This window comes from Lampetra fluviatilis, chromosome 31 (genome assembly GCF_964198595.1).
Source record: "Lampetra fluviatilis chromosome 31, kcLamFluv1.1, whole genome shotgun sequence".
Lineage (NCBI taxonomy): Eukaryota > Metazoa > Chordata > Hyperoartia > Petromyzontiformes > Petromyzontidae > Lampetra > Lampetra fluviatilis.
Window position 1 is genome coordinate 10,027,970 of NC_136305.1, and position 27,587 is coordinate 10,055,556.

The 27,587-nt window shown below is 52.6% G+C and overlaps 1 protein-coding gene across 1 annotated transcript; it reads right to left on the reverse strand.

The window, feature by feature from the left end:
* Positions 1–3: 3 nt before the first annotated feature.
* TSPEAR (thrombospondin type laminin G domain and EAR repeats) lies at positions 4–27,381 on the reverse strand. Its single transcript, XM_078870740.1, has 13 exons — positions 27,291–27,381; positions 26,465–26,533; positions 24,583–24,851; positions 17,316–17,563; positions 16,444–16,534; positions 13,205–13,352; positions 10,261–10,392; positions 9,124–9,356; positions 7,926–8,112; positions 6,176–6,405; positions 3,431–3,615; positions 1,732–1,833; positions 4–157 (listed from the first exon to the last, which is right to left on the reverse strand). The coding sequence occupies exons 1-13, from the start codon at positions 27,379–27,381 to the stop codon at positions 4–6; spliced, it is 2,139 nt and encodes a 712-aa protein (XP_078726866.1).
* Positions 27,382–27,587: the final 206 nt, after the last annotated feature.

Below are 27,587 nucleotides of genomic sequence, written 5' to 3' on the forward strand. Positions count from 1 at the left end.
CCCTCACGACACGTTGAGCCTGAGCACCTTGGACACCTTGTCGTGCGCATTGGAGTAGAGGAGGTAGCGCTGGTCCCCGATGACGGCCTTCTCCCAGTCGGCGCACGCCACCGTGGGCAGGCGGTGCACCGGCACGAAGCGTTCGTAGCCTTGCCACCTGTGGGGGGGGGGGGGGGGGCACGCGCGGAGTGGGGCACGCGTTACACACGCGCCCGCCGAACCACGGCAGAGAGGGGGGTTGAGTTTTAAAGGGGGCCCCGGTGCTGATTCGATGCGCCCCCCCCCCCCCCGCCACCTCTTTTGTTTGCTCAATTCCTTCCCTGCCAGTCGGGCAGGCTGGCCGAGTGGTCTGCGGGAGCGGCACGCAAGAGGGAGGTGGTCGTGAGTTCTCAACTCCTCCAGGGTCGAGACAAAAAAACGAACAGTGGCGTAGCTAGGATATTTTGTGCCCGGGGACCAACTATTAAATTGGCGCCCCCTCCGTTTAATCACATACCAAAATATAATTACATGACATGTAGGCTGTGTGTGGCGGGATATATAAACTTTAAGGTTGAGGTGTAGATTTGTGCAGTAGTTTCAGGATGCCGCGCCCGCCGCAATAAGTTATAATGTAACGTCATAAGCCTCATTTTGGCGCCCCTTTACCTTGGCGCCCGGGGACATATGTACCCCCCTGCCCCCCCCTAGCTACGCCTCTGAAAACGAGCGCCACTTTGCAGAGCAGTCAACAGCGGTTGGCCTGTGGATAGACTGCCCCCCCCACCCCGGCATAGGAATGTGGAATTTCCACCGCTGGCTCATGGCTGTAAACGGGAGATGAGTGCTGCATCAGTGATCATTTGGAGAGCGGATCGCTTCGACTTAAAAAATAAATACTCTCTACCACCACCCATGGCCGATGTCAAACGCTCCGTCGTTATTCACCTTGGCTATTCAGCTCCGGTTTCTAAATACACGAGGTGAGTATTATAAAGCCGAACCAAAGTGAAAACGGACAAAACCCCTTTTCATGTCGGCCCATAACTGCCCCTGTTCAGCATAGTGAGGTCTATGGGTTTCCTTTCCAAATGAGGGTTTATCACAGTGCCTGCATTCGACCGTTTTGGCTGGGCTCTCAAACTTCTAGGCCCTGGGCCAGAGCCCCTAAAGGACCCCGGCCTTATCTGGCCCCGAGGGGGCACAGATTGAGCGACTCCCCTTAAATGCCATCATTACCGATCAATGCCAACTCAATTAAGGATCGTTAGTGAATTCTCGAGGCTGCATCGCATGAGCCTCGCGCAAACGCTGCATCTCTCGCGGAGAAAAAAACACCGACCGCCCTCGTACAGGGCGATCCATATATAGGTACCCCCACTGATTTCTAACGACCCTCTTTTGCTTTCCTTCTCGACAGGCGATTGAGTATCGTGAAAGCGACGGCTCCGTATCTTACGCGGGGGGGGGGGGGGGCAGAGTGATAAGGTGGCAGCACGCTTCGGCAGAGCGTTAAAAGCACGCAAATGAGTCGCGTAGAGTTTTTTTGGGGGACGTGTCGAGACTTTCAAACGAGACTCGTTGTACTCCACATCAATTCTCCCCGTTATTGTCAGGGCGGGTACCTATAAATGGATCATCCTCTGCATATATTTTTTTCACAACGGAGCACGCTATCCGGACGACGACTCGCCGATGGCTCCGCGCGATGACATGATACCAACCTCGTCGACGTCACGGGCGAGTACTCACCTGTATATAACACTGTTTAACGAGTAGCTTGAGCCGTCGAACGAGTTGGCGACGATGAGGTATTTTTCATCGCCAACGGTGAAAAACTCCCAGTCGGTGGCGCTGGGAAAACAAATCAACGGTTGAACGTTGTGGGGAGGGGGGGGTGTATTGGAACCTCGTGGAACACATTGCCACCTCGTGGTGTGACGAGGGTGGCTCTCTGTGTCCATGCCCGCCGGCCGTGTGAGGAGGGTTTCCTTCGGTGCGTGCGTACAGCTAGCCACTGCTCTGAACAATTCAATGTATCTGTGTGATTGTCGTGCGATGGACATTGATCTCGGCGGCAGAGTGGCTGGGGAAATGCTGGCCACCTGATTTGTGGATGAGAGGTCACTTGAAAGGGCTCTCAGAGGTATGCATTTTGTTCCATATTTGTTTTATTTTACCAGGTACGGCCCCACTGAGCTATGAAGTTATTTTTCAGAAGGTAGTTAACAAACGCTTTGGTTCTTTCGGTAAAGTCACGTAAGTAGAAAAAAGAATAGATCACGACGTTTCGATCGCAACACAAGCAACCGTCAGCAGTCCTCCTGCTGTGTATGTTTCACACCTGATGACGGTGTTGCGATCGAAACGCCGTGATCTATTAGTTTTTCTACCTACGTGACTTTACCAAAAGAACCAAAGAGTATGGATTCCTGCAGTCACGAAAGCTTCAAATCAAGGTAGTTGACGTCTCACCACCGCGGCACCCCTGTGCGGGAGCAGTGGTGTAGCGCCTGGTATGCAGGAGGTCGTGGATTCGATCCTGACCTTGACGCCTGCATATATGGAGTTTGGATGTCCTCTCTCCCCATGGTGGTGTGGATTTTTCTCCGGGTCTTCCGGTTTTCTCTCCACATTTAGAAACGACATCACACGTTTAGAGTGTTTGGCTGCTATAAATTTCCACATGGCGAGCTATCATTTGTAGCCAGCTCGCTTCTGGACAAGGAGCTATACAGCTCAGTGGGCCTTACCTGGTATAATGAAAAATACTAAAATAAAGTTGTACCCCCTGAGATCACTTTCAAGTGACCTCTGGTCCCCAAAGCATGTGGCAGAATGTTCCACCCACTCTGCCACTGAGAGTGATGTTCATCACATGCCAATCAAACACAAATTTATTTACTTCTCAGACCTTGATTATAAGACAAATTAAGTGCAGCACCATATTTAATGTAACGGTCATTTGGGCCGTCACGATCTGGTTTTCATCATCACAGGCTGCCGCTGTCTGGATTATAACCCAGGGCCCCAGCGGTGTCAGCTCAGTGCTCTGACCTCTGAGCCACTCGGCCTCCTCAAGCGATACAAATCTAAAGCTCAGGGAATCCAACTATTTAATCATCGCGCGACAAACTCACCAGCGCAGGACACAAAACTAGAACCGTCGTATCCACATTTACTTGTCCCCCCTGAAGGCGTTGGAGCTAGGCACGTGATTCACGCGGACCGGGAGCCGGGGTCACGTTTGGCCGGTGGACGAGTCGGTTGCGTTCGGGCTTCGTGAAATTAGCGGATTACGCGCTAATCTCCGCTTGCCAGGCCTCTAATTTTCGCGGTGGTGATTTGCCGCTTTATTAAAAGGTGCCGGAGGCTCGTGGACATGCGCGGTCCCGCCAGCCGTCGAGGCGTCTGGCGGGGGTAGCGGAGCACACGCCCGGCGCGGGTTCACCTGTAGGTGAGGATGTCCTGGAACTTGACGAACATGAGCTCGGCCACGTTGAGCTCGTAGATTGTCGAGTTGATGGCGTACTCGCTCGTGTTCATGATGTGGGGCCCGAAGTTGACGCCGTTGGCGACGGCCAGGAACGTCCTGCCCTCGATCGTAAACGCCTCCCAGTCGGTGGCACCGCACGTCTGCGGGCGGACAAGCGGACATCACGGCCTCTGCACCACGGGACATGGGTCGCGACCGAGGTGGTGGACATCCCGCTGAACCTGTATGGGTGAGTATCCTCCCTTCACGCATCGCTCGCTCCCTCACGCACTCACTCAATCGTTCACTCACTCGCGCACTCACACATTTGCTCGCTCCCACACACACACACTAACTTGCTCACTGACTTGCTCACTCACTCACTTTCATACTCACGCGCACGTCCACTCACTCTCACACTCGCTTTCTCACTCACTCACACACTCACTCGCTCGCTTACTCACTTACTCGCTCACTCGCTCACTAACTTGCTCACTCACTCCCTCACACACTCAGTCGCTCACATACTCACTTTCTCACTCACTTGTTCACTCAATCACTCATTTGCTCGCTCAGTCACTCTCTGACTCACTCGCTCACTCAACATCTGCTAAACCTGCCAGCAAATCCCCCCACCATGTCGAGCTTCGAGCCACGAGACTCAACCAACCCAAATGAGCAATGAGCGACTCCGTTTCTCTCGTGGTGTTTCCATGGGGGAGGCTCTATGAGAGAACGTGCCCCCTAATGGACACTGCCCCTCATGTGCCACCCCCTTCATCCCATTGAGACGCAGCTCCTCTGGGTGACCGAGCAGGCACTCATCTTGCAAAACCCATCCCTTCCTTCTGGCAGATATCACCGCCGCCACACAGCTGAGACGTGACCTCCGCCATCGCGAGCAGAGTGCGGCATAACACAGGGGGCCCCGGAAGCAGCCAACCGGGGGGGGGGCAATCTATCCTGTCAGCGGGCAAGACAATACGCCAATCAGCGCAATTTACACCACTGCCACTTGCCTAAGGGCCCCGACAAAAGATCTACCCCTATGACTGGGAGGCAGCCTCGCTGGCAACGGTCACTGCACACGGGCACCTTTGCGCAACCCTTCCACGTTTTGATTCTCAACGTCGCCGCTACGTCATTGTGTTTAACAGCGTTCTCTTTCTCGTGGGTTCGGCTAGAGGTCAGAATCAATAACAAAAGAATCCTCAAAAGTACAATTTAACACCAAGGGTTTAGCGACCCAATATCATCCATAATAGAGGTTTTTTGTTTGGTTAGATCACCTGATTATAAATGCTGTGGGTTTATTCTCGAACACACCAGTGTGCTGAACTAGTAACTAATTTGCACGTTTTGTTTACGTGACAAACTTTACTGATTGGCTGAGTCGGGTGGTGGCGAGTTTAATGACACATTTATTTTTACGTAATCTAATCCAACGAAAAAAACCCCTCTGTTATGTAAAAGCACAATTAGGCGCAAGTTCAGTCTGATTTGCTTTTGCGAGTGGGGAACACGTTCACATTTAGCGTGTCAGTGCGCACAAACCGCACCGGCTGTGTTCAGAGTGCCGGAACCTACAAACCGCGATGCTTTGTATGCCACAACCCCGGTGCCTTGTTGCGGGTTTCTAGAGGCCCTGATGGTGGTGGTCGCTGTCAGGAGTTGAAAGGCCTTTCGCGCAGAGCCGTGCGCTCGGGCAAAAGACATGAAAGTTACACACGTGGAGGTGCCAAAGATAAGATAAGCGTGTGATAACAGCCGAGATGCCGGATAGCCGGAGGCAACCTCAGAAGTTACTGTAGACATTTGTGAGCATGCGAGGGCTCCGTAGAGATAGAGATAAAGAGGGGGATCCACGCGCCCTCCCGCACTCAAGATAAGTTCGTCATAATTGTACGCACGCACACGCTGACGACACTTTACTCTCGAGTCCAACCGCAGGGAGCCGATGCGCGTAAAAGCTGGACGCAGTGAAACACGTACGGCAATACGTAGCGTACCACGTGGTGAGTTAGATCTAATGCTGCGGCATAGAGTGATTGGCGTAGGCCATGTGCGCACCTTCGATTAGCACAGGTGGCTACGTACTGTGTGCAAGAAGTTCAACATACATAGATATGGCCAGGTGTATGGAATGCAATGGGGTCGCCCTGTCAGATTGGCTACGCACTGCGCAGCCCGGCGTCTGGGCCCCATTGCAGTTTCACCACCAAGTAGAGAATGAACCTGTATGGCCTCTTTTGATTAATTCAGCAGGTTCATCAGAATTAATTCTGCTGCCCGTTGTAGAGATACTAAAACGAAACTTTTTACTTTGTTTTACCAGGTATGGCCCACTCAGCAATATATGTATTTTTCAGAAGCGACTTGGCCCCAAATAATAGCTCAACGAAGTGGCTTATCGCGTGAAAATTTATGACAGCCAAATACTCTACGCACATTTTGATTCTAAATGTGGAGGGAAAAACCGGAGGACCCGGAGAAAAATCCACGCGACCGTAGGGAGAGAGAACACGCAAACTCCAAATATACAGCAGGCATCGTCAGGATCGGGATCTATACGACCTCCTGTATACCAGGCGGAGTAGTAAACATCTCGCCACCTGCGCCGCCCCGATACGAGGCCCCAAGCCACAGTGGGGGCGGACTCTGGGGTGGCACAGAGCGGCAGCGCAAACCCGGCGGCGACGAGGACGTGACGAGGCCGGGTACCTCGATGGCCTGAAAGAAGACGAAGCTGCCAGTCTGGAGCACATAGACGCGCGACTCGACGCGCGTGGAGGCGCCGTCGTAGGTGTTGGCCACGGCCAGGAAGGAGAAGGCCCCGACGCGGAAGAACTCCCAGTCATAGGCGCCGGCCGTGGGCACGCGCTGGAACTCGTCGAAGCGCCGCTCGTGGCAGTTCCACTTGTAGATGACACTGTCCGTCAGGAGGTTCTGGTCTGCGGGCGTCATCGCGCGACGGTTACTTGTTTTGTTGTTGATATTGAAAAAAAACCACGATCGGTTTTAATCGTCAGGTTTTGCATTTGCTGTCCGTTATATCGGGGGATGGTTTCCGTGTGCGCACTGCTGGCCCAAGTGGGTTACGGGAGATATCAGCTGTAGCCGAACATTGTTGGCAAGCCTGACCACGGACTACGCTGGCTTCGCCAAGTGGGGAATGATACAACACAGGCAACAGCGCAGTTGTAATGGCCTCTCATTTAATTTTCATGGATTTAATGACTGCTGGCTGGGCACAACGTGGGCAGCACCTGGCATCTCTGGGTTTCTGAACCCATGAGATGGCACGGGCTGGCTTCCCATTGATATTATTTTTCCCGTGTTCATGATGCTCTATGGCAGTGGGTGTGAGTGTGTGAGTGAGTGACTGGCCAAAGCCAGTGACTGGCCAAAGCCAAAGCCAGTCACTCTTCTTTAAGCCGTGGAGTGTGGTTTCACTGCACTACAAACACAGGTTCAATTCCCGCTCATGGCCAACACCAGTTACGAAAATATATAAACAATCCTGGGCCTCCCCTTGGTCGACTCAGCCAATGGTGGAGCCAGGATTTTCAGGTAGGGGGGGCAACCCTTCCAACAATGAAAAATTATAGAGGAGTTGTTAGAAAGTAAGGACTTGTTCCTTGCTTTTTATTCGACGCGTGTGTGGCGATAGCGCAGCCATTGATCGAGGGTCGATTTCGAACCGTGTGTGATCGACATCGCGCTCGCTGAAGGTGAATGCCTTCGGGAAAGTCGTGTACTGTATACGCAACTGTGCACAATTCTGTGAGTCACTTATAACTGCTTTGCCGTTATTTATTGGCAATTATGGATTCAGACTATTGTCCTATCTTCTAATAAAGTCCCTGGCACGTAATAATATGCTACAACGTGGCAGTGGGGGTCGCAAAATGCCGATTTATTACTAATAAACCCCAATGATCCAATCGAAATTAAGGATTTCTATAGCCTCAAATGAGTACCTAGTGAGGTGTGTAAACATCGCCCCCTTGGAGACAAAGGCGGCCGTGCATGTGTATTTATTTTGCACAGAGTCTGGCCACAATTTACCGTGGTCACATCACCGCTAGTTAGTGGAGAATAGCGGTTGACTCACGCTGTGCCACAGTGGCGAGATGTTAACTACCTCGCCTGCTATGCAGGAGGTTGTGGGTTCGCTCCCGATCCCGACCCTGACGCCTGCAGTATATTTGGAGGTTGCATGTTCTCCCCGTGGTCGAGTGGATTTTTCTCCGGGTCTTCCGGTGTTTCCCTCCACATTTAGAAACACGCTTTTAGAGTCTATTTGGCTGCTGTAAATTTGCACTTGATAAGCCACCTCATTGAGCTATCATTTGTGGCCAGATCGTTTCTGAAAGAATAGCTCAGTGGGCCTTACCTGGTAAAATACATTTTTCAAAAGTGTTAGTTCTGGATAGATGTACTAGTGTGTGTGTGCGACAAAGCAGGGCACCTTTTGCGTGGTTGGCCACTGCCAGGTAGGTCTCGCCGCCGATGCGAAACGATTCCCAGTCGCGGGCGCTGTGCGTGACGATGCGCTGGTACGGCACGAAGAGGCGCTGGCGCCGGTTCCACTTGTACACCACCGAGAACTCCTGCCCGCTCGCGTCGCTGCCCAGGTTGGCGACGGCCAGGTACGACTGCCGCACGAAGCACACGCGTGGATCTCACGTGCGTCTGTACGCGTGCGTTGCGTGCGTGTGTATCAGAGAGCGGCGGCATCGTGGTTTTGTGCACCGTGCTGATTCTCCCCGTGACCCAGGTTCAATCTCTAGCCGAGAACACCGCAGGTGGCAGCTCAAATCTCTTAACCCTGCAACGGCGCTCGCTCAGCCGAGTGAGCATCGCGAGGGGAGCGATCGCGGCGTGCTGATGGAGGGGGCCGGTGACTGTGCGGGAAGCACCGCAAGTCAAATGGGAGCATCCACCCTGAGGCTCGAAACCCTCAGGGTCCCTCCTGGCAAAGCACCCCCCCCCCGCTCCACCCTCCCCCTCCGAAGCGATCTCCCTTCTCATCTTCTAGTCTCGACAGTAGCGGTCGATCTGATGACAAGCCACGAGGACCTGTGGTCACCACCCAACCCCCCCCCCCCCGGCCTCAGCCTCGTACAGCCGCAGACATCCTGACGAGTGGGGCAAGAGAAGATCCACTCCTCGCCCAGAGGGCCATATTTGACATTCTCCTGTCATGTGGGTCAGCGATCCTCAACCGGGTCTCCGGCAGTATCCCTTTAGTTGGACACAAACTATTTTAAACTGAACAATTGTTTTCTTCTATTTTACCAGGTAATTCTCACTGAACTATATCGCTCTTTTTCAGAAGCGACCTGGCCACAATTGATAGCCCAATAAAGTGGCTTATAACGTGGACATTATAGCAGCCAAACACTCTGAACGCATGATTCTGAATGTGGGGGGGAAAACTGGAGGACCCGGAGAAAAATCCATATGACCACGGGGGGGGAGAACACGCAAACTCCAAATATACAACAGGCATCAGGGTCGGGATCGAACTCACGACCTCCTTTATACCAGGCGAGGTAGTTAACATCTGCTAGCCACCGTGGCAGAAAAGGCCCTGCGAAGAGACCTGGTAACGACGCAGCAATACATCGGGGGGAAATAACCGGCAAAGCCAAAAGCGGACGCACGTCTTTAGCGATCGTGAAGAACTCCCACTTCTCCGCCTTGTTGGTCTGGATGACCTGGTAGGTCTGGAACGTTCCGTTGCTCCACTTGAAGATGATGGAGCCCGCATTGGCGTCGTCGCTCGCCACGGCGGCAAACACGCCGACGTTCTTGATCTCAAACACCTCAATGTCCCGCGTCCCCGAGTTGGCCACCAGGTTCTGGTGGTCGTCAATGTAATTGAGTCTCTCCCCAGCTGGCCCGAATAAAACATGCCAAACGGTTACGGCAGTCAGTTCGCCCCGAGACCAACGCAGCGTCGACGCACATGCAGTGTGTAGCTCACATTCACGGTTATATTACTGTATCAATGCTTTATTCACGTCTTAATACGTTTTAAAATCATGCTGTTTTCTGAGTTTTACATTTTTTGTTCTAGATCAGGGGGTCGGCAACCTGCAGCACCGGAGCCGCATGCACTCGGCTCTCTAGGGGACCGCCTTCGTGACCGCTCTTTAGTAAAGAACCACCACCGTTGCGCATTCACGTGCACATTGAACGTTCTTGAAATATTTTTTTGGGCGGGGTGGGTTTGTTGTTACCGAATTTCCCCCCAAACAAATGGCTCTGCTTGTTATTTTGGTTTCCGACCCCTCGCTCTAGATTGACATCTTGTTGGAAATGGTAAAAAAACACGTCCCGTTGGCTCTCCCCCCCCCGCCCCTCCCCACCATGAACGGTGATGGAGCCATTGGTAAATTTATGCCAAAAGTCGGAAAGAAATGGAGCTCTCATCGAGAGAGATTCACATTTAACCAACGAGCCACAGGCACCACATCGGCTCAAACTTATTATCCGAAAATATCTCATATTTACCCGAGATCACTGTCCTCAAAAAAAAATTATAATAATAACGCCGGAAAGTGTTCATAACGAACAACGTTTACACAACCAGGCGTCAAGAGCAACGGCTCGTGGAGCCGCGCGGGTGCGTGCGGCGGTTTAGCAAGACGTGCGACGGACCGCACAAACCACACACGCTCTCACACGGCCAAGCCTTTAAAGCTGCCCCGAGTTCGTTTCGCATCTGCAGGGGTTACGCGTCGGCCCGCGAGTGTCGTGTCCGTGTCTAGGCGCGCGTGCTTCTCGCGAGCGGTCACCTCGGAACAAGGACGCCCAGTGGGTGCCGTTGCACAGACGCAGGGATTTCTTCCGCGCGTCGAACCAGACCCTGCCGGCGAAGCCGCCGTCGCAGCGGGGCGTCCCTCCTAGGGTGATGCGGAGGTCCGTCTCTGGCGGTCGCAGGGCGCCGACGAGCACAAGGGAGAGGACGTGAAGCCACGCGTGGCGGCGCGGAGACCGCGGCCCGAGCGCGAGCATGCCGAGGTTTCAACGGCAAGTGGAGAGACGGGGGGAGGGGGGAAGGGGGAGGGGGGGCCCTGGCTGCCCGTTGCCAAACGCGGAAAACATCTGCCGAGGAGGAAATGTAGTGGATATTGGCGATGACACGCATTCCTCGCGCGTTGTCCTACTCACGAGGCGCGCGAGCGCGGCCCCTGGGCCCCGCGAGCGGTTCGCCCCGTTGACGTGTCCTCCGGGTTCTTTCTTTCTCCCCCCCCCCTACACTTTGAGAAGCAACATCGCGCATTTGCGGGGGTTTTTTTCGGCTGCTATCAATGTTCACACGATAAGCCGCTTCGTTGGGCTATCATTTGTGGCCAGGTCACTTCTGAATAAGAGCTATATAGCTCAGTGGGCCTTACCTAGTAAGATAAAAAAAAAATCGTTAAATATTGGTAAGTTAACCCATCGCTCCCAGCACGCCGGCCCGCCTGCTCGCATTGCAGCACTTTGCTGCAATGCGAGCGGGGACTCAGCGGCTCTCATCAACGCTGCTTGCGCGCCCCGTGAAGAGGGCTCTGCGTTGCGTTACTCTGTCCGTGCCACCAAGCACACAGCACTCTGACCCTACGGGACTAATGGAGTGTACGGCTCAAGTCTTGGAGAGACGTAGTGCATTGCGCACTGCACTTAGACGGTGTCGTGGAAATGCATTGTCAAGTCAAGCAGCTTTTGTAGATCGTTTGCATGTTGCCAGCATTGATGCTGCGCACAGCCTTCCACGCGCGTCCACAGCATTAATGCTCTGCACGTTAATTTGACATTTCCGCACCTCCGATTAGCCGCACTTCCTGATTTAGTACCTCCACTTAGCACGGTTAGCTACGTACGGTGCGAAAGAAGTTCAACATATACACATGCATTTCAGCTACTTCTCAGGTAGTTACTGGAGGAGAGAGCCCCCTACAACTGGGTGAGCCAATGGGTCTTTTGTTCTGTTATTTATCACACTGATCCCGTGCCGACTGGTGAGAGAGCAGAGACCCCAGAACCAGTTCGGATATCATTCTCCATCAGATCACTGGTTCTAGAACGCAGTGTGCGTTAACCAACACACCACTGCCCCCCCCCCAATCCCCCACCCCCCCCCCCCCCCCAACGATAATGTAATATTTCAATAACAGCACGTGAGTGGACAAAAACACAACAACCCGATTGCATGTAAGCTATGCGCTGTCGTATAGATGCAGCCCTCGAGTTGCGCTTCACTGCGGAAGGGACAGATGCCATCTCACCAAAAGACACACGACAGTCGAATAGATCCCATCTGAGCAGTGGAGGCACTGTGCACAGGAATATATCTCATCTTTCCAGAAGACACACTGCCTCGTGCCAATACAGAGATTACGTGCGGTTGGGACAAAGAGTGGAAAACACCATCCTCTTCCAACCTGTCTGGGCAGTCTGTCAGAGCCACACGCCTGTTGGACGGCGAGTGCGTTGTGTGTGTCTGTGTCTACGGCTAGTGTGGGGAGCGGTGGTGCAGCGGTTGGCGCGCTGAGCTACGAACCCGACGACCCGAGTTCGATTCCCGCTCACGGCCAACACCGGTGATGATTATCTGAACCGGTCCCGGGCTTTTCCTAGGTCGACTCAGCCTCAAATGAGACAAAGGCTGCCGGATGTGGTGTTGGCCACCCACCCCCTCGTGTGCCGTGCCAGCCTTCATACATGCCTGCTAACAGCACTTGCCCCAACAGTCTGCTGAGGCTATACGGGGGTCTTTGTGTGTTTGTTCTTTGTCTACATCTGGTTGTGTGTCTGTCGGGAGCGGTGGCGTCGTGGTTATCGCACTGCCCTATCCCCATGCTGAACCGAGTTTGATTCCCGCTCACGACCAATAACAGTGGCAAATATTTGAACCCGTCCCGGGCCTCCCCTAGGTCGACTCAGCCATAAAACGCCACGACACCCACGTGTGTCATTCGAGGCACACAATAGGTGCTCACCAACAGCACTTGTCCCAACATCCTCCAAAGGAATCTTTGCCTCTGGTGTGTGTGTGTGTGGGTGTGAGACCGTCGGCGTGCTGTAGGGCAGGGCTCACCTGTTTATAGTTATGAGATTCCCATCTGCCGCTGCCATCAGCGCTCGCTCTTTGAATCTCTGTCCCTTCAAAAAAAACTGGAAATATTCCCTGTCTTTTGGCATAAAGGGCTTTCCGCTGGGGTTACCTGATTGCGGCTGGGAATAAAGGCTTCTGCTGATAACGTCGTTTTCCGGTGGTAACCGGGCATCTCCGGCCCGAACCCCAACCCTTCCCAACGGAAACCCCACAACGCCTGCCGGCTCCTTTCATAACTCTCAGAGGGCAGGGAGAGGGGCGCCACGGTGGCTAGGAGATGTCAACTAGTTAACTACCTCGCCTGGTATGCAGAAATCCGTGTATTCGATCCCAACCCTTGACGCCTGCTGTATATTTGGAGCTTGCCTATTCTCTCTCCCCGTGGTCGTGTGGGTTTTTCTCTGGGTCCCCTGGGTTTTTTCTCCACGTTTAGAATCAACATCACGCGTTAAGAATAGTTTGCTGCTATGAATCTCAATATGATCAGCGACTTCGTTGAGCTATCATTTGTGGCCAGGTCGCTTCTAAAAAAAGAAAATAGCTGAGTGAGCCTTACCTGGTACAATAAAAAAAAATGTTTTTGTTTAGTTTAGAGGGCAGGGTGAGTGCGTGGTGGGGTGAGGGCGGGGTGATCTCACCGAAGGGAGTGCGGCTGCGAGGGGGCCCAGGTGGGATGAGGGCGAGAGCCGGGGGGATGCGCAGTGCGGCCGTCTGCGGATCAGGGCTCGGGCACAGCATGTGCGTGGCGTCGGCGCCCGGCAGCAGCACGAGCTGCCTCAGCAGCCCCTGGCGAGGGAACACAAACCAGGGGATGAGGGCGCGCTCAGTGAGTGACCGCTGACTTCGGGCGCCCCTCAAGCCACGATGTTCGCTGACGTTGCCAACTGCTAAAAGTGCAAACTATTTTAATTTGAATTTCGATTTAAAGCTTTCGTGACTGCAGGGATTAATCTTCTTGGTTCTTTCGGTAAAGTCACGTAGAAGGGAAATAATAAAATAATAAAAATAAAACAGAATACAATAATTATCACGACGTTTCGGCCACAACGCAAGCAGCCGTCCTCAGGTGAAGAACAGGTCTGCCCTCTAAACTGTCGACAGACCTGTTTTTCACCTGAGGACGGCTGCTTGCGTTGTGGCCGAAACGTCGTGATACTTATTTTATTATGTTTTATTTTTATTATTTTATTATTTTTATTTGCTTTACCAGGTGAGGCCCCCACGTGGCTCTGTTTCAGGAGCGACCTGGCCACGAATAACAGCCCAGTGAAGTGGCTTATCACGTGGACATTTGTATCAGCCAAATACTCTAAACGTATGTTGATTACTCTTTGGTTCTCTCGGTAAAGTCACGTAGAAAGAAAATAAATTCAATAATAGAATACGAAGTTTCGATTGCAACACAAGCAATCGTCATCAGGTAGAAAACAAACCTAGTGAGCTTAGAAATACAATGCAATACAACACAGAGAGTCGACTAACACAGCAGTCAGCACCTTACCTGGTTGATTCTAAATGTGGAGGGGAAAAGCAGATGACCCGAAAAAAATTCCACGCGACCACATGGAGAACACACAAACTCCAAATACACAGGTGTCAAGGTCGGGATCGAACCCACGACCTCCTGTATACCAAGCGGGGGAGTTAACATCTCGCCGCCACCACCACCCAGTGGGGCGGGTTGGGGGGGCATGGGTAATACTTTTTCAGCTGATATTTTTGGCCAAGTAAAGATATATCTAAAACATCTTACGATTGCAATTATTGTTTTTAAATTCTTTATATTAAGTTCACTTGCTTGCTTGCTTGCGCGCTTACGACCGTGCAAATCTTTTGGTCGTTTTTTAACCCACTTCCCGTGATCCAATCGAGCTGACATTTTGCACACAGACTCGTTGTGCGTGACAATTTATTTTCGTGAAAAAAAATTCCAAAATTTTACACTTTTAGCAAAAAAAAATTATATTTAATTACCAATTGCTTAATGGTGGCAGGCAATCATCTGACCCATAGGTGGCAACCATCTCAAGCCAGAGGACGAGAGGACTCTAGCCGCCCGTTTCAAAGACCAATGTGGGCTGGGTTGTGGCCCATTGAACACGCATATAAAGGATTTATAGTGAAAAACTTTGTTTTTACGGGTTAATTTTTTGTTATTTTGTTTGAGTAAGGGAAGGTGAGGGAGACTGTTTGTTTTCTTATCAGTGGGCGAAAGGTAAGCTCGCAGAGCGAAGCCTTTGCTCCAGGGATGTTCCACTTTGAGACGTATCTCTACTCCTGGGCCACGGGAGACCTGTCACACTTTTACCTGGTCTCTCTCTAATTTGTATATATTTTGAGCTTCTTTCGCACCATACGTAGCCAACCGTGCTAATCGGAGGTGCGGGGTAAAGGCAACAAATTGAACACAAACAGCACTTCTAAAATAAATGAGCTTTCGATCTAGATTCAAAAGTGCATAGTGGCTTCCTAATATCTGAAGGAAGAGCGTTCCAGACAGTGGCAGAAGCGCGTCTGGAAGCGCCGCGCACGATCCGGTGGCCACCGTCTTTGCACGACGGCGAACGATGTAGGAACACTGCGCGTTATCTTTCATGCACCACAGACCTTCAGATCGGAGCACACGCATATCCAACATGAAACAACAAGCGCCAAAACATTCGCCACTGAATTGTAAAGGAGCAGGAGGGGAGGGGAGGCGCTCAAGATGTGCGGGGGAGATGGAGGAAAGGACGAGATAAATGATGGCGGTGACAGAATGGATGAGTTGATGTCGGAATAAAAAAGATATACTGTAATTGAACGACATCTATGATGCACGTTAATTCGTCCGTGGCGTGTTGTTATCGTTCGCACTTTGTCGGCCTTCGAGTGGAATTGCCTCATCAACACGTGGCACTCACGGGAGCGAGGCGAGCATCTGACAATGTTTGCCAAACTGGTTGGGCCGTGGGCCATGTCAACGGAGGGATTACCCGTGAAGTGACTGCGCCTAACGAAGCATTTCGACAGCGCTTACTGGCTTCCCCATCGCCAAGTCAAATGTGCAGGCGTTGCATCAAGATGATGCCCGTCACCGGTGCCGCTTTTGAGTACATCTTAAAATCATTCAATTGTCCGAGGCTTCGACACGCAGCCGCGGAGACAAAAAATAAAACGCCATGGGGGAGCACGCTAAAACAGACAATTTCGCGGCCAATAAACGTCACTCACGCCCGCAGCAATGCTTTTAAAGGCCGGCGAAACGTGAGGAGGTCACGCAGCTTGCCTCGGAATCGTTCACGAGTCTGTGTCAGAGCGGGGCAGCGCTGGCACGCGTCGCAAGCATCGAACCACGGCCGCCCGGAGGCCGGGGGCATCGCGGCGCGAGACACTGAACTCGAGAGGACGCCCAGAGAGGAGCCAGTCCCGTCCGCGGGCGCAACTCGGAGTCAACGCATCTCCTATCCCATCCGTGTTGCTGTCCGGGTGCCGTGCGTCTGCGCCTTTTTAAGAGCATCTAGATTAACAACGCATTTCTGTAGAATTGATTTTTTTGCGTTAAGTTTGTGGTCCTTCCCACGCATCTCCGATCAGCGTTGGTTTGCTCACGTACGGTGCTAAAGAAGTTTTACATACATACACACCAGCTCACCTGAGAAGATATGCGCGGTGCGTCCAGGAATTCTCAAAGGGACGTTCGCAAAGCGAAACATGACCGCGCAGCAGAACGGTAAACTCCCAAATAAGGAAATAAAACCACGCCGCGCAGCGAAGGGCTCTTGCAAGTTATTATTGTTTTTAATCCGGAAACGAACTTGCGTTGTCTGTAAGCCCGATGTTAATGGGTTCCAAGCCAGCACAGGTGTGAGGCCATGCGGTTTGCAGCGTTCCTTACCGTGAACGTGCCCTTCGACCTGCGGCGATTGCCGACGTAAAATGTCGCTCGGTGCACACTCATCTGGGACGGGAAGGTGGTTTCCATCTCCCTGTAGCAGACACACACACACCGAGAGAGAACGAGAGATGAGGCACAAACGTGGTTGCTGTGGTGCATTGGGAAAGGCGGTGCTGCCAGCGGCTCCCTGCCTCCCTCTCTCGCAAGGCTGGCGCGGGCCACGCAGGCATGACCCTCCACGTGGGCTCTTGCTGATGTGCGCGTGGGTGGGGACGTGACGATGGCGATGGGGGAGGCACGTGTGGCTAAGCATCCACTTCTGACATGTGGATGGGTGGGATGATCGTGATGACGATGTGAACGACGATGGCAGGCACCGAAAGATGAGTATGCTATCGTCGTCTGCATGGGTGGAATGATGATGACAATGGTGCCAATGTTGATGATGATCATGACAACGGTGACGACGATGGGATGCGTGCACTGCCCACTGCTGACATGAGTGTGGATAATGTGACCATGACAATGACGACGATGATGATCTTATTATTTGGTTCTTTCGGTAAAGTCACGGAGATATGAAATAATTAAATAATGATAATAATAAAAATGTAATAAAAACCAAAAACTCACGACGTTTCAATCGCAACACAAGCGGTCGTCATCTGGCGGAGAGAGGTTTTTTATTAATATTTTCTATCTACATGACTTTACCGAAAGCACCAAAAAACATGAATTCCTGCAGTCACGAAACTTTGAAGTCGATGATGATCTTGTTGACGAGAATGAAAATGACGGAGGGGGGGGGTGGGGGCAAGGGGAGGGGAGGGGAGGAGAGGGAGGGGGGTGTGCGCGCATCGCACGCTACTGACGCGAGCACGGGGACCCCGCAGTCCACGGCCAGGGTGGCTCCGTCGCCGGCGACGCTCATCACGAGCGTGTGCCACGCGGCGTCGAGGACGCGCACGCCGGCGAACGAGACGAGGTGGCGCCCTGTACCGCCGGGGTCCCCCGGCGAGAACTCGAACAGCAGCTTGGTGGGCGACACGTGCAGCGCCAGGCGCACCGCCCCCGTCCCCTCGTGCACCAAGGCCAGCAGCGTCTGCCGCGCCTGCGACGTCTGGGACCCGCCGGTGCGCACGCGCGAGACGCCATGAGAGCCAGGCCCAAACATAGACACACAAACACGATCGAGGGTTAAGTTTCAAGCGAGTGGCGCAGCTTCGCGGTGCGCAGCCGAGGGTGCTAGGGGGGTGCCCGGGTATCGGGCTAAGGAGTGGGGTGACATGGGACAAGCGGCCTCGTTTTCATTTATTTTGCACCTGGTGGGGGGGGGGGGGGCGGACGTGGGGGGCTTGCCAACCTCGCCGGCACCACTGCCTCAAGCCGTGCGTAAAGTGGCTCCTCGCTCAGAACCGGTTCGAGTCTTGCTGCTGCTGCTGCTGCTGTTGCTGCGTCTCCCGGCTCGATTGAGCAATGTGCTGTTGCTCGCCTCTATGCGAGTGGGACTTGGTGGTGGGAATGGCACGTTTCTGTTGCTGGAGCCACTGGTGACTTCGCACGAAGTAGAACTCGTTTATTTAAACTAAAACTAGTTTTGACTCAAAGCTTTCGTGACTGCAGGAATTCATATTCTTTGGGTCTTTCGGTAAAGTCAAGTAGATAGGTTCAAAGAAAATAACTAAAAACTACGACGTTTAGATCGCAACGTGACTTTACCGAAATACCCAAAGAATATAAAACTATTTTTATTTCACCAAGTAAGACCCACGCAGCTGTGTAGCTCTTTTTCAGAGGCGACCTGGTCACAAATGATAGCTCAACGAAGTGGCTCATCGTGCGGAAATGCAAAGCGGTCAAAATATTCTAAACGCAGGTTTGTAAATGTGGAGGAAAAAACCGGAGGACCCGGAAAAAAATCAACGCAATCACAGGGAGAGAGAGACTCAAACTCCAAATATACAGCAGGCGTCAGGGTCGAAATCGGGATCGAACTCACGACCTCCTGCATACCAGGCAGGGTAGTTGACATCCCGCCACCGTGGTGCCTGGTGACACGATGGGCTGAGTGAACCCGCTGACCGCAATCTGAACTCGCAGTTTTGTAACTGTGGGTTAAGAATTCTGTCTACACGCGCACTATCCTCGGCTGCGTTTCATCTTTTTTTTTCTTCCATGATTAGTGTTTGTCTACAATAACAGAACTCTTCATGTGGAGGAGACGCAGACGCCCTGTGATTGCACGCGACAGCACTAAAATACAGCGGCTGCAATCTCCCCATCACCCGTGTGTGTCTGCTCGCTAACAGCACTTGCACAAGCAGTACGTTAAGGCTATACGGGGGATATTTGTCTTTGCTCCGTTTGAGCGGAAGTGGTTAGCGTGCTGCGCTACGAATCTAGTTCGATCCCCGCTTACGGCCAACACCAGTGACGATTATCTGAACCGGTCCTGGGCCTCCCTTAAGTCGACTCAGCCTCAAATGAGTACCTGGTGCGTTGTGTAAAAAAACATCTCCACTGGGGAGACAAAGGCTGTCGGGCGTGGTGCCGGCCTTCACAGGTGCTACTCGCTAACAGCACTTGCCCCCAACAGTCTGTCACAGGCTACACGGGGCATCTTTGTCTTTGTTTGCGCGAGTAATCGCCAGGACTCGACGTGGAAGGAGTCAGTGGGGCAGTGCAAACACGAAGGGCGCCTGTGTGCCGATCCGCGCCAGGGAGTCTCCCAACTCAGCCAAAGACCCCTGCAGCGCCGAGATTATTAAATATAGGAGAGTGCACTTTAAACACACACACACACGCATAATGGAGTGCGTGAGGGCTATTTGAGAGAGCTATCTTTCTTTGCATTTATTTTCTGGCCCAGCAATAAACGAACAATATAATCCCCGGCATATATTTTTTTAGGAAAACAAGTCTGAAGAGGGCGGATTTGCAGATATGGGTGTGTGTCTTCCTCCGTCTCGCTAGTTAAATGAGACCAACTCTTAGCCACTATCGCATGGCCGTGCTTGATGGAACACAGGGGGGGGTGGAGTGGTTTTTACAATTCCACTTACGAGGCTATGAAAGTAAGTATGTACAGTGGAAATGTGATACAATGCCATGCGGACTTGAGCGTGTTCTCGTAAAGCCTGTGAGTATGCCACTAATGAATGGGCAATCGAGTTTGCGGAGATGTTTATTGGTGTTCAAAAAAACATTTACACGTCCCCATTTATCATACACTCCTAATGCGTGTCCTTAAGAAGCCATTACATTCGCACGGGATTGCTAGAGCGAGCGAAGAGGTTTACTCTCCAACACCACCGTTGTGCTGACGTAGTGACTAATTTGGACACGTTTTGTTTCCGTGGCAAACGTTACTAATTGGCTTTGTCGGGTGGTGGCGGGTTTAACGACACATTTGTTAGCGTGAGAGAGAGATGTCCACGTACACTCAATTGGGATCGCTGGGACTCGTGTTGGTCCCCGTTGTTGCCGATCGTGCTCTGGGTGCCACTGAGTGCGGAAGCTCACAGACAACGATAGGCGGCACGTGTCGGAGTAGGGGGCCACCCATTTAGTAGGTTGGCAAAAATCTGTCAAAACTTGACCCCTCCCCCCCTCCCTGTACGCTCGCGGACTTTTTACGCCCCCCTCCCCCACCTGCGTACGTACGCTTGACGCCCCCCCCAATCCTATAGAACGGCCGATATTTAATCCACGCAGAAACTATCGAGCTTTAATAATATTAACGTGTTTAAGTAAACAGAGAGTCCATCGCCGGCTGCGTTAAATAATTAAGTCGCGTACCTTGGCCACTTATTTTGCCGAGCTGCGTGACAGCTGCAGTCAGGGGCACGGTGACACACGAGTGACACCTCTCCCACAGTCCCACCTCTCCCGGCAGGACTTGTTGTCTGACAGCTGAAGAAACTGAACTGTGGCTCATTTGAAGGCCAATGTAGGCAAATTATTATCGAGGCTTCACCTCCCCTCCCCCCGTTTCCTATGGGTCTAATGCCCTTCTGCCGCACCTCCGATTAGCACCGGTCGGCCACGTGCGGTGCGAAAGAAGTTCAACGTTCAACGCACGTAACCCGCCCGGCGTGGTTGAAAGCCCTGGTCCTGCAGTGGGACTGACACAGCTGAGGGGCTGTGTGAGGTGAGTGAGGGGGGGGCACATCGCACGCGACCCATCGGAGGCGGTGCTCGAGTTGGATGATGCAGAGGTGCGGCTGTCACCGTCGAGAAAGCGGCGCGTTGCTGCTGCTGCTTCTACGGCTCCTGCTGCAGCTGCTGCTTCTACGGCTCCTGCTGCAGCTGCTGCTTCTACGGCTCCTGCTGCAGCTGCTGCTTCTACGGCTCCTGCTGCAGCTGCTGCTTCTACGGCTCCTGCTGCAGCTGCTGCTTCTACGGCTCCTGCTGCAGCTGCTGCTTCTACGGCTCCTGCTGCAGCTGCTGCTTCTACGGCTCCTGCTGCAGCTGCTGCTTCTACGGCTCCTGCTGCAGCTGCTGCTTCTACGGCTGCAGCTGCTGCTTCTACGGCTGCTGCTGCTGCTTCTACGGCTGCTGCTGCTGCTGCTGCTGCTTCTACGGCTGCTGCTGCTGCTTCTACGGCTGCTGCTGCTGCTTCTACGGCTGCTGCTGCTGCTTCTACGGCTGCTGCTGCTGCTTCTACGGCTGCTGCTGCTGCTTCTACGGCTGGAGCTGCTGCTCGCTGTTGTGTTGACGTTGCGTTTAGAAGCAGCGACCCCTGTCTGCGTGCAGAGCATGACAGCGAGTCGGTGTGATTGTTCACTCCAAGTGCTGTTCACTAATTTTGTTGTTAATTTTGTGAATGTTAACTCAAAATGTTGTTCACTAATGTTGTTAATAGTTAATTTCGTGTTTGTTAACGCCCAGTGTTCACGATAAATTTATTAAATGTTGTGATTAATAACTAGCCGGTGTTCTTGACAAATTTAGTTAATTCTTAATTTTGTGATTGTTAACTCCCAGTCATCTTCACTAATGTTGTTCATTGTTTATGTTGTTATTGTCAACGTGCGGTGTTGTTCACTAATTTCCAGAGGGGGCGGGGCAACACTTTCGCCGATAAGACATCAATCACATCAGTGTGTGTGTGAGTGCCACTACACGTGTTAAACCATTGGGGGGGGGGGGGGGTTGACAGCAGCACGATGATGATGGGGGGGGGGTGTTGACTCGTTGTGTAGTGGCGAGGGCCGCACTAAAAGGCCCACCAGGGGCAGTGAAGCTCACCGGGTTACTGTGCGCGACATGAGACGCGCCGCTGATTGCGCGATGAGTCCCTACACACGTATTCTTAGGTTGTTTCGGTAAAGTGACGTAGGTAAAAATTTAAAATTAATAAAAGTAAAATAAAAATAAAATAAAAATCACGACGTTTCGGAGGCAACACAAGCTTCCGTCTTCAGGTGGAACTTTCACAGCACGATAGCTGTATCACTTGATACAGCTATCGTGCTGATACAGCTATCGTGTTGATACAGCTATCGTGTTGATACAGCTATCGTGCTGATACAGCTATCGTGCTGATACAGCTATCGTGTTGATACAGCTATCGTGCTGTGAATGTTCCACCTGAAGACGGAAGCTTGTGTTGCCTCCGAAACGTCGTGATTTTTATTTTATTTTTATTTTACTTTTATTAATTTTTTTTTACCTACGTGACTTTACCGAAAAAACCTAAGAATATGAATCCTTGCAGTCACGAAAGCTTCAAATCTAGAATCCCCACACACGACCACATCACCCATCAGAGACGTGCGCCCCTCCCCTCCCCCCATATATGGAATAAAGTGGGCGTGGCGTTGCCAGAAAAGGGGCGGTGTCTTTGCCCATATATGGGCATGCGTGGATCGCCAACCTCGGGCAGAAAAAATTGCATGGATTCGTAGCAGTCGATCCGGGGCAGTGGCTCAAGCAAGTTGATCCGGGCAGCATTCTCGGTGGTGCAGCGGTCAGCGCTGCGCTACGCTACGAACCCGGCGACCCGAGTTCGATTCCCGCTCACGGCCAACAACCCTGTGACCATTATCTGAACCGCGGTCCTGGGCCTCCCCTAAGTCGACTCAGCCTCAAATGAGTACCCGGTGCGATGTGGAAACGTTGCAGCTGGGGAGACAAAGGCGGCCGTGCGTGGTGTTGGCCACCCACCCCCTCGTGTGCCGTGCCGGCCTTCATAGGTGCTACTCGCTGACAGCACTTGCCCCTACAGTCTGTTTAAGGCTATACGGGGGATCTTTGGGCAGCCATCTTGAAAATGTCCATTCGTTCATTCAAATGGATTTAAAAGGGGGGAATGCGTTGGGTTAGATCGCGTAAATCTTATCGCGATCTAACCCAAATAATAAAAAAAACATTATGGTGAGATTGTTAAAGGAGGAGGTATCTTTGGAAGAACGGAGGGAGGAGGAAACTCGAGCGAGATCCGACTCCCACGGGGCACCGTGTGCAGGGGGGGGGGGTTGTGTTTGAGGGGGGCCCTGGGTTGTTGTGTTTTTGTTGTGGTTATTAGGGCTGGAGGGTAGGGGGGGCTCTTTCTACAGTAACATCTCGATTTCGCTAATACTTCGTCACTTCATCATTAACACCGCCACCTGATTTGCGTCGCCTCAACCTCCACGCTCACGTCGCTGTCAGCGTCATCGTCGTCCGTCCCTTCCTCGTCATCCGTCGCCTATCAGCCGTCGCCTCCACCACCCACCACGACCAACCCTGTAAAAGCCGCTTTGGTCTCACCTCGTTTCGATATTCGTCGTCGCACCTTTACAGGAACGCATCCCCGACGTAAGCCGGGGTATGGCCATACATTCAATTCCCTCCCGTGACTCTTTGACCACCACCACCTCATGTCCAAAGCCTAACCACACGCAGTTACTTAGCTTGTTATTTTTTTTCATCGAAGTTAAGAGAAACAACACCAACGTTTAATGTTGTCGCGTAACCGGTAGGAGTTGCTATTTGTTAAGGGGCCGTTCATAAATGACGTCACGCGATTTTGGACGATTTTGACCTCCCCCCCCCTTCGTCACACGGCGTCACAAAAAGTCAAACCCCCCCTTTCAATATGACGTCACAAAGCTCTGCCACCCCCCCAAAAAATAAAACATGCCTCAAATCGCTTTAAACTATTGTCATTGTAGTGCGTATTTAATGTGGCGCTGCACTCCGATGTTGTAGGAGAAAACATTTATTTAAAAAGTCTATTTAATTCAGTTGAACGTGTTGTCTATATTTATTTCAAGTTACGTCACATTCTTACCCCCCCCCCCCCATCATCACAAATGTCTGACCCCCCCCCCCCCCCAGGTGCGTGACGTCATATAAAGGACGGCCCCTAAACGCACGGTGATGCTTCCTATACCATTCATAGCCAAACGGCACCCTGGACGGGGGGCATCTGCCATCGTATATATGTTGAACTTCTTTCGCGCCGTACGTAGCCAACGGTGATAATCGCGCCGCAGCGGTGCGTAGCGAAAGCTCGAGAGAGGCAAACGCCCCAGCGCAGCGCAACCCCCGACGCAGCGCGTAAACTCACGAGTTGAAACAGCGCGGCACCATCGCGTTTCACCCACGACACAGCAGCGCCCATTAAAATAGCCGGGCTGTGGTGGCACGCCTGTACTCCAGCACTGCGGGGGGGGGGTGGATCGCACAAATGTTGCGACACTAGGAGGTGCCATGCCCTTGGCTTGCCAGGGGGGCAGTACAGCAATTTCGTGGACTCCGCACATTGGAATGTTTCCCCCTCGCACGCAAGGTTGTTTTTTCTTCTCTCTGGGAGCTCCAGAGAGAACCACTGATTAAAATGTCCCCGATAACACCTTCACATGTAGAGGAGCGCAGAGCTTCGGCAATCATTGGTGCCGGATCACCGCGTGGCTGCCTGCCTTCCTGCTTGTCCGTGGCTCCTCACGCCTCTAAGTTGTTCTATGCGGTGGCGTTACAAGTTGACATTGTTATATACCCATACATTTGTGTATCTTTGGAGGAGAATGGGGGGTGCGGGTGTGGAGGAGCTCAAAATCAGAGACCCTGGGCTGCGACCCCTTAAAACCCCTCCTCCTCCCCCCACCCCGTGGGGCGGGCGTGAATCCAGAGAGCCCCCTGACCGTGCTTGACCTTGCGAGTGTCCGCCGCGAGCGTGACGACGACGGAGAACTCCTCGGGGAAGCGGTGGCAGTGGGTGAAGATGCGCGCCGCCGGGAACGAGAGGTGGCGGCCACCGCCGTGCTGCCGGGTGCCGCCCGGCCACGGCTCGTGGGGCGCGCGCCGCGGCGAGAGCCTCGCGCCGCGCACGCCACCCTCCTGCACGACGGTGACGCCGCGGGGGAGGTCTCCTGCCACCGGCGTCGCCAGCGACTCGGCCAGCAAATCGAGGGGCTCCAGCTCTGGGGGGAGAAGGGAGGGATTGCGGTAGAGCGTCGGTTGGGGGCAGAGGCGCGGGCGAGCCGTTCGTGGGTGAATGCGCCGAGGTGCGGTGTTGTTGTGGAGGTGCAGCCGAGGGTTTGTCATTCGTCCGAATCCACTGCTAGAAGAAGGTACCTCCCCGTTGTGTATTATTTAACCACACTAAACTGAAACTATTAACTGAATTTGTTATTTGTTTTACCAGATAAGGTCCACTGAGCTATATAGCCCTTTGTCAGAAGCGACCTGGCCACAAATGATGGCTCAACGAAGTGGTTTTTCACGTAGAAGTGTATAGCAACCAAATACTCTAAACGCGTGTTGATTATAAATGTATATGGAACAACCGACGGACCCAGAGAAAAATCCACGCGGCCGCCGGAAGAAAGAGCGAGAGACACGCAAACTCCAAATATACAGCAGCAGGCGTCAGGGTCTGGATCGAACCCACGACCTCTTGTATACCAGGCGAGGTGGTCAACATCTCGCCACCGCCAGATATTGCTCAGTCAGGGTTGGTGAAAAATTGGGGCCACAGCACCCAGAACCGGTTGAGATATCACTCGTCCACTGATGTCATAGCCGTCGCCTGGAATCGAACTCAGGTAGCTGGCATCGTAACGCAGTGTGCACGTGAACGACTTGCAAACACGGCGACACGTACCCCTTGTCGTTATAATATGATAACTATCTGCCGTCCATAATGCCCTGCCTTTGCTGGTACTTATATTTAATGCACAGATCTACTTACACTGAGCAGGGGTAACATGAATGCACGCCACTACGTATACATAAACCCACACGGAAAGTCACGGAGTGAGGTTTACAAAACAGACAGCTAGATGTGGTCGTAGTTAATCCGCAGGTCACGCCTCGACTGTCACGTGCAGAATAAATTAAAGCTTTTTACGGACGCATTTTTCGGAAACCTTTTTGGCTGAAGCCTAAAACCCGAAGTCGATTCTACGAGCAGCGCTGATATCTAAACATTTAATCACAAACGCTACTGGAGAGACCTTTGATTAAAGAGCGTGCAATATTTTGGCTGTCTGCCCCTTATAATCACCTGGGTACCACGCTATAATTTACCGGTCACAGTTCACCAGCTTGTAATTGTGCAGATCCTCTCATCCGTTAAATGTTATTCGTCCGGTGAGACTCATAAAAGCCTTGCCTTTTTTGGCCACTGTGCTTCCAAGCATTCGGTCTCTCGAGGGATTGTAATTGGAATCGGGGTCTTGATGGTTGTTGTTTGCTTTTTGAATTGTGACTTTTTTTTTCATGAAGCTACGAGGCACAGTGATAAAAGGCAAAGTGCCTTTCTATTTATTTCAGTTGGTGGGATTAAGCGCACTGATCTTGGCAGCCACGGATGAGCAGCCGTCACTCCCCTAATCGCGCTGCGGAAACACACCCACGGCGTCTCTCTTGCATCTCCATTGTCGCTGCGATGATTTTTTTGAACATTCGGGAAGAACGACTGAGAAGTGCCGCTGTGATGTTATAATAATTATCATGATCATCATAATCACAACCGCGACAACTGCAACGAATTCCAGCACCGGTGGGGCACAACACCGCAGGAGACGCCGACGCTGAAGTTTCACCAACTGGATGTGGTGCCGATTTGCGAGCCAATGCGCCCGCAGAGCATCAACGCAGCCTGGGACGCGGACGAGACATCGAGAACGCGATGCGTGTGCCCCCCAAGTCGACGCCCCCCCCCCCCCCCGAAGCGCGAGGGTGATTATCTGACACGCGCAGTCATCCTAAACAATGGCTCGCGACGGCGCTTATCCCGAGAGCAGCCTGGGAAACGCGCCGACACAAACGCAGGGGCAATGGCCGAATGATGATGCGCCGTGTTTGCAGATCATTGAACAGCGGTGGCAAGGCCGCCCTGCTGCTGCTGCTGCTGCACGCATCTGCCGGGGGGTACAACGCGGCGCGTCTCCGTAAACGCGCCGCACGAAGCGTCCGTCGGATGCTCCGCTCAATATAACGTCCAACATGAAGTGAGAACGTTTGTTTGTCTGGTGCCCTGAGCCGGGGAACTGTATTGACTATAGCCGCATTGATGGCGTTCATTTGCACTGACATCGTTCCTTTTGATGGCGTTACCGGCTTATGTCGCCGTGTTAACGATGTTAATGAAGGTGGGGGGGGGGACTTCTTTAACCGAGTGGCTCTGACCCCGCGGGGTCTGCGTGGCGTGATTGTTGGGGAATTTACGAGGCAATTAAAAGTCCTCTTCAATTCAAAACAATTGTCTGGGACGCGGTCCCAGATAAACCCGAGCCAAGCCCGTAGCCGGCGCTTTAAAAGGACGCCGCTTTTATTGGTGCGCTTCGCATGGAAGGTCCATTCACCGCGAGCCATTTGTCTTTCTAAACATCACTTTTGTTCCATCGCATTGATACGTCTGCGGAAGAACGCTGACACGGCATCCCTGAATGCCGCCGCTCTTTTGTGTGCGCCCCGCACGCATTCCCCTCGCGAGCTCGCACGCATCTCGCCCAGGAGCTAAAGGGGACATCGCGCGCTCGCTCGCTCGCTCTCGCTTGCTCTCAATCGCTCACTCGCTCGCTCTTTTTTTTACGATCAGACGAGAAAGATGCTCGGTCTTTCGGCACTTTGCTTCGTTCATCATTTCGTATTTTTTAAAATCCTTTATATTAAGTTCACTTGCTTGCTTGCTTGCGCGCTTACGACCGTGC